This window comes from Marmota marmota, unplaced genomic scaffold (genome assembly GCF_001458135.2).
Source record: "Marmota marmota marmota unplaced genomic scaffold, marMar, whole genome shotgun sequence".
NCBI lineage: Eukaryota > Metazoa > Chordata > Mammalia > Rodentia > Sciuridae > Marmota > Marmota marmota.
Window position 1 is genome coordinate 2,544,429 of NW_026000001.1, and position 6,655 is coordinate 2,551,083.

General features: G+C 49.7%; 1 protein-coding gene and 1 long non-coding RNA gene across 3 annotated transcripts in view; one reads left to right on the forward strand and one right to left on the reverse strand.

Moving 5' to 3' along the window:
* The window catches only part of LOC107156927, a 5,057-nt gene extending 2,622 nt beyond the window's left edge, over positions 1 to 2,435 (forward strand). For both annotated transcript variants that reach the window (XR_001505413.2, XR_007349310.1), the window contains 2 exons: positions 1,420 to 1,784; positions 2,098 to 2,435. This is a non-coding gene — a long non-coding RNA (uncharacterized LOC107156927). The remainder of the gene's footprint in view (positions 1 to 1,419; positions 1,785 to 2,097) is intronic.
* On the reverse strand, positions 11 to 1,144 carry Mrgprd (MAS related GPR family member D). Its single transcript, XM_015503093.2, has one exon. The coding sequence runs from the start codon at positions 1,113 to 1,115 to the stop codon at positions 156 to 158; it is 960 nt and encodes a 319-aa protein (XP_015358579.1). The 5' UTR covers positions 1,116 to 1,144; the 3' UTR covers positions 11 to 155.
* Positions 2,436 to 6,655: the final 4,220 nt, after the last annotated feature.

The following is a 6,655-nucleotide window of genomic DNA, read 5'->3' on the forward strand; positions in this document are numbered from 1 at the left end:
CCCAGTGTGCGGGGTGGGGTGGGGGGGCTTTACCAGGTGGGAATGTGACCCCAACACGGTGGGCTGCAAAGCTTCGGGGCCCCTGCAGCAGGCCAGCCAGGGTGCGAGGAGGGGTTGGAGGGGGCTCTGGGACGGTCGCCCAGGCGTGGGCCACCTCAGAGCCCCTCGCTGGGTCCCGTGGACGGCGTCTCCCTTCCCTCGGGCTCAGGCTCCTCTTGCAGCGCCCGGCCCAGCACGACCTTCAGGGACTCTGCCAGCCTCCGGGTCCTCTGGCTGCCCACCAGGAAGTAAATGACGGGGTTGGCACTGCTGCTGATGGCCGAGGACAGGCGCGACAAGCAGATATACAGGAGCTTCGCCTCCCAGGGCAGGGGCAGCCAGAACAGCACAAACCAGTAGATGCCCAGCGGCAGGGAGCCGACGAGGAACACCAAGATGGAGGCCAGGATGACCACCAGCAGCCGCCGGGGCCGCCGCCGCCACAGCAGAGCGCTTCTCCGCACCCGGACATAGAGGGTGATGCCGGACACAGTCATCACAGGCGTGAAGACCCCCATGATGAGGGTGCCCATGGCCGTGTCCACCATGAAGCACCGGCCTTCGTCGTGCCGCCAGAACCTGAGGCAGAAGAGAGTGGTCAGGGTGTTCATGAGGAGGGCCAGCGCCCAGAGCAGGGAGCACACCACGGTGGACAGGTGCCTGGGGCGGCGGCACTTGTACCAGAGGGGGAAGAGGACGGACAGGCAGCGCTGGACGCTGATGGCCGTGAGCAGGCTCAGGCTGGCGGTGTAGGCGAAGTACATCACCCGTGTCACCACCTCGTGGACCTTGGTGTGGGAGTCGGCCAGGGACGGGGTCTCCAGGGTCAGCATGGAGGCCATGCACAGGAGGAAGAGGAGGTCGGCCACAGCCAGGTTGAGCATGTAGATGCAGAAGGGGGTCCTCTGTACGCCGACAGTCAGCAGCCAGACCACGGCGCTGTTGCCTGCCGCCCCGCACACGCTGGTGAACATGGCCAGGGAACTGGCCGCGAGGTAGACCACGTGCAGCGCGTCGACCTTGGAACCGCTCAGAGCCTGCTCCGGGTTCTGGCTGCTGTTCAGGGTCTGGTTCATGCCTGGAGAGGAAAGCAGACCAGTGTGAAATTCTGTGTTGCTTGGACCTTGGGGACTTCTGGGAGCCTCTTCCCCCCAAATTTCTGATTCAGGGCTCTCATCGCAGGCTCCTTTGGCATTGCCCGTGACCGTCACCCTGGGGCTCGTGCTCAGCCTGACCAGCCATCAGCTCTGCCGTGATGGACACCGACTTGCTCTGGGTGCCCTGCTCGGTTGGGGCCCCTTCTATTCTGAGTTCAGTTATTTTCCCGTCATGAAGGGGCCTTGACTTTACCAACTGCCTTTTCTTTTTAATTGTTTGTAGATCAGGTGGACGGAACGTCTTTATTTCCACATGTTTATTTCTGACGCGGTGCTAAGGACGGCGCCCGGAGCCTCACATGCCGGGCCAGCGACGGAGCTACAGCCACAGCGCTACCAACTGCTTTTCCTGCCCCTCTTGAGATCGTCTGTTTGTCTGCTATAATCTTTGAATCCTGCAATTAATGTTTTGAAAATCAGACCTCAGGGGCAAAGAGTAGAATTGATTCCACCCACGGATTTGAGGTGCGCCGTGCCCGGCAGTCCATTTATGATGCCTGTCTCTATCCCACTCTCCTCCCGACTCACACCTACCTGCTCTACTCCACTTAACAGAGTCTTGGACAGTCACGTATCTTTCGGAATAGGGTGGGTGCCCATCAATGTCTTATTTTTTTAGTTTTTGGGGGGTTGTGGGTGGATGGTATGCATTTATTTATTTATTTATTTGTGGGGCTGAGGATCAAACCCAGGGCCTCTCACGTGCTAGGCAAGCGCTCTGCTGCTGAGCCATAAACCCCCAGCCCCCACCAATGTTTTAAGTGTAAATAATGTTGATTTAGAATTTACATTTTTTTTTCCCCATTCAACAATGTTTTTAGGATAGATCTGGGTGGCTGTACCATCATGGCAATGTTTCATGACATTCGCTGACCCCATTTTACTTACTGTGAATCCTCAGGTGGCTCCACAATTCCGGTTATGAGAACACTGCGCGGAGCATCCTCATGCGTGGACTGTTGGACCAGACTCGGAACTTTCCCGGGATACGAACGTTCCAGAGCGGGACGGCTGGGTCGTAGGACGTAGGAGCATTTAACTCACTTACTCTGGTAGTTCCTCTGAATGGCTGCTCCATGTGTCACCGCCATCAGCAGGGCAGGAAGGCTCCCGCCTCCCCGCGCCCACCCACGCATGGTTTATGCGCATCTCTCTGTTTCGCCAATCTGATGGTTACACAAGGATATCTCTAGGCTCTAACTTGCACTTCTCTGGTTACAGTAAACGTGAACATCGTCCAGGTGTCTGTCATTTGTATTTCGACATGTTCAACCCTCCCTGGGTTTAGACATTGTAGGTGTTTTTCTCTGAAAACTCTCTTTACTGTGGCAGTTCCCTTTTCCTGGCTGGCTCGCCAAAAATATATAACCATAGAAATAGAAATAGTCACAGGTAATTGCAAATACTCATCTTCACCTGTAGTGAAACTTGGTGGACAGAGAGACTTGTTTTGGGGGAGCTGGCTCCCGAACATTTTCCACCCTTGAATCTTACACCTTTTGGATCCTAAGTCATCCCATATCCCTGGGTGAAAAAGATTTTCCCTTATTTTTTCATCTACTACTTTTATAGTGTTTCCCTTTCTGATTTTAGCTGGGATCCATCTGGAATCTATTCCGCCCCCCCCCCCATGGGATGAAATAGGAGACAACTTGGGTTTTCCTCCATATATGGACCAGGCTCGTTGACGCCCTTCCCAGAGAGCCTACCCTTTCTCTAAAGCCTTGTAAAGTTCCCTGTTCACACAGCTCTGCTTCTAACCCCTGCACCCTGTTTGCCTCTCTGTTCCCCAACAGCAACTCACTGCTGCTCAGCGTGGCTCCACGATGCGTCATCTCATTTTCTGGGATGAATCTTCCCTCTTTTCCTTTCTTTTTCAAAATTGAAGGGCCCATTTGTGAATCTTTATTTTTCTTATACACTCTAGAGTGAATCTCAAGAATTCCTACTAAGTTTTCAGTAGAAGTTCACAGCAGCTATAGATTACGACAAAAAAAGATTCCTCACTTTATAATGCCACGTCATTGTGTCCATGGCATGAAATGTCTCTCTGGCCTTGGATCTTTCCTACATCCTTTCGTATAATTAATGACTTTGGAATTTTCTCCACAAAAGTTTTGCACATTTTTGTTGTGTTAATTTCTAGATATTGCCTGAGTGGTTTTTTTTTAAATTTTTTTTACTATGTATATTTTTTAGTTGTAGTTGGACACAATGCCTTTATTTCATTTGTTTATTTGTATGTGGCCCCCCACATGTCAGGTGAGTGCTCTACCACTGAGCCACAACCCCAGCCCTGTTTGAATGTTTTTTCCTGATATTATAATTATGATGTTATATTACATATAGAGTTTTTTTTTACTTATTTATAGTTTTTATTGGACTTCTGATGCATAGAAGTGATACGTATTGCTTTGTGAGATTCTCCCTACATCGATCCATAACTGTGGTTTCTTTGTGGTCCTGGGGATTGAACACAGGGGTGTTCTATCACTGGGTTACAACTCCTTTTATTTTGAGACACGATGACATCCCAGTTCTTTTATCCTGAGACAGGGTTTCACTAAGTTGCCAAGGCTGGCCTTGAACTTGGGATCCTCCTGCCTTAGCCTCCTGAATAGCTGGACTGCAGGTGTGCCCCACCGGGCCTGTCTGAAACTGCACAATCACTGGTTGAACCGAATTGGCTGCATGGAGAAGAGGTTCATGAGATCAAGAGTGGAGACCCGGAGGCCAGAGGGTGCTGATGCTGGTGTCAGACCCGGGCAGTGGCAGCAGGGGTCATGTGGCCGACCTTGTGTAGTCTGTGAGGCTCCTGTCATGGGCACTGGGTGGGTCCTACCTGACCCTGCACTCAACTGTCCACTCTCTGGCTCACTCCTTCCGAGCACCCTGGTGAGTTGTTCCTGTTGTCCAGGCCCTTTCCCTGGGTAAACTGGACACCAGCGATACGCAGGGGCTCCGGGTTCCTCACTGCTGTGGTGATACTCTCACTGTTTCGACTGTGGCTGTCAGTGGGGTCTATGTAAAGTGGATGCGTTGTGGTCTTGGTTGGCCTTTCCCTTCTATGTTGATGATGTTGGAATCCCTTTCGTGCACTTATGGCCATGTGTATGTCTTTGGAAGAAGATCTGTTCAGACGTCCTTTCTGTTAAGGGCGGTTGTTCTGTCACTGAGTTGTGGAGTTCTCTGTAGACTGTGAACTAAGCCCTGTGAGATGGGACGCAGATAGCTTTCTCCTGTTCTCTGGGTTGGCCTCCTGCTCTCCTGCTGCATCCTTTGATGTATGTAATTTTTTATTCTGTTGCTTGTATCTCTGGTACCATGCCTAAGAATCCATTGCCAAATCCAAGGTCATGGATATCAACCTTATTTTTTCTCCTAATAATTTTATGAGTTTAGCTCTTTTATCTAGGTTGTTGACCCACTTTGAGTTAATTTCTATATGTGGTGTGTCACCTCCCCTTACGGTTCCTTCCCTGTCTCCTTTCTGTTTACAGGACTGAGGATTGAACCCAGGGGAACTCAACCACTGAGCTACATTCCTAGCCCTGTTCATTTTTTATATATTTTTTTTAATTTTTAATTTTAGTTTTTGGTCCTGGGGATTGAACCCAGAGGCACTTAGTCACTGAGGTACATCCCTGACACTTTTTTTTTTTTAATTTTGAGGCAGGGTTTTATTAATTTGCTTATGGACTTGCTAAATTGCTGAGGCTGGCCTTGAACTTGCAATCCTCCTGTCTCGGCCTTCTGAGTTGCTGGGATTACAGGGGTGTGCCCCCAGGCCTGGCTGTTATTTTTTGTTTTGTTTTGCTAATTTGCCTAGGCTGGCCTCAAACTCACAACCCTCCCGTCTCCTGTTAGTCCCTGGTCTTTTGACTTGCACAGTTTCTGAAAAGAGTCCTGTAGCCCTTCTCACCTTCATTCTCCGTCTCTGGCAGTTTCTAAGCCTTTCCTTTGTCACTGTTCCCAGCACAGAGACAGGCTGTGCCTTGGTGTGGTTTCCTCGGGATCATAGGTTCTCCAAGCTTCTTGGATCTGGGGGTTTGGATTGTTTGTCTGGTTGTTCCACGTACTATATGTTCAGCTATGGAAGCTGCATCGGTTCTGAGTTGGATCTTGTTTTCTCCTTATTGTGTTCATATTTTCCTTTAAGTCTTTGGGCATTTTTATGCTAACTGTTCCTCACCTGCTAATCTCCTCTTGTGTCATTTCTTGGTCTCTTTGCGTTTGCTAATGTTATACTCTCGGTTCTCATTCCATTTTCCTGCTTATCACGTGTCTAGGATCCTTGACGAGATGCTGGACGTTGTTTTACATTATTGAATGTTTGGAATTGTTTTTTGCTTCCTGGAAGAGTGGTAGGCTTTCTTCTGGTGAGTATTTGATTTGCTTGAAGATAAATGTGATCCTTTTGAGACCTGATTAAAGGAGCTGTCCGAGTGGTTTCTCTGGGATTCTTGCCGAGTGCCCCAGATATCGGATGGATCGCTCTCCTCTGGCTTCTCAGAACTTGAACCTCTCCTGGCCCTGGGTGGGCTCTGGGACTTGTTCGGAAGACAGTTAATCAGTGGTTGCTTCTTGTCCACTTTCATATCACTTTGCCCTGTACACAGCTTAGTTCTCAGGCCAAGGCTGCAGGGGCCCCCGGGTAGAAGTTTGGAGCTTCTCCTCTGGGTAGCCCTGACCCTCCCTCTGGGGCTCACGCAGTCCAACGGCCCCGTCTTCCCTAGGGATGATCTGAATCTCCAGCTCATGCTTTGCCTGGCCTCTCCCATGTCCTGTGCCAGATCCAGAAAATACCTCCAGGCAGAAAGCCAGGGTCATCTGGGACTGGCTTCTCACGTTTGCCTTCTCTCGAGGTCACTGTCCTCCTCGTTCATGTGCTGAATACGTATCGATAGGTTTCCTGACATTTACTTACCCTTCCATTTCCAGGATAAGCTACCATCGTTTCCTGGATTTTTTTCTAGCTTGCTCTGATTTTATTTAGAGCACTTTCATCCGTGTTCAAAAGTGACATTGGCCCACAACTTTCCCTCCTGGTACTGTCCCTGTCTAACATCAAAGTCGTGAGGTTACACTGCTTCCTAGTGAGTCAGCGAGATCACCCTGTTCCTCTACCCTCCACGACAATTGGTGTCCTGTGAGGACCATCTTCCTCTGAAGGTTGGCCAGAAGGTAAAACCATCTGTCCGGTAATTTTTATGGGAGTGGAAGTTCATATGCTTCAAAGCACAACTAAAATCCAACGTGTTTAAGGTTTTAGACTTTTAACCCCTGAGTTAGTGTCGATATTTTCTCCCGTATCGTTTTTTTGCTTCTGGATTCACACTTGTCACTGTGACTCGATTCAGTACCTGTCGCTGCCCCTCCTCTTCCTCCCCTCCCCTTTCTTCTTCCTCTTTTTCCTGTTTTTTCAGATGCTCTTTTTTTTTTTTTTTTTTTTTTTTTTT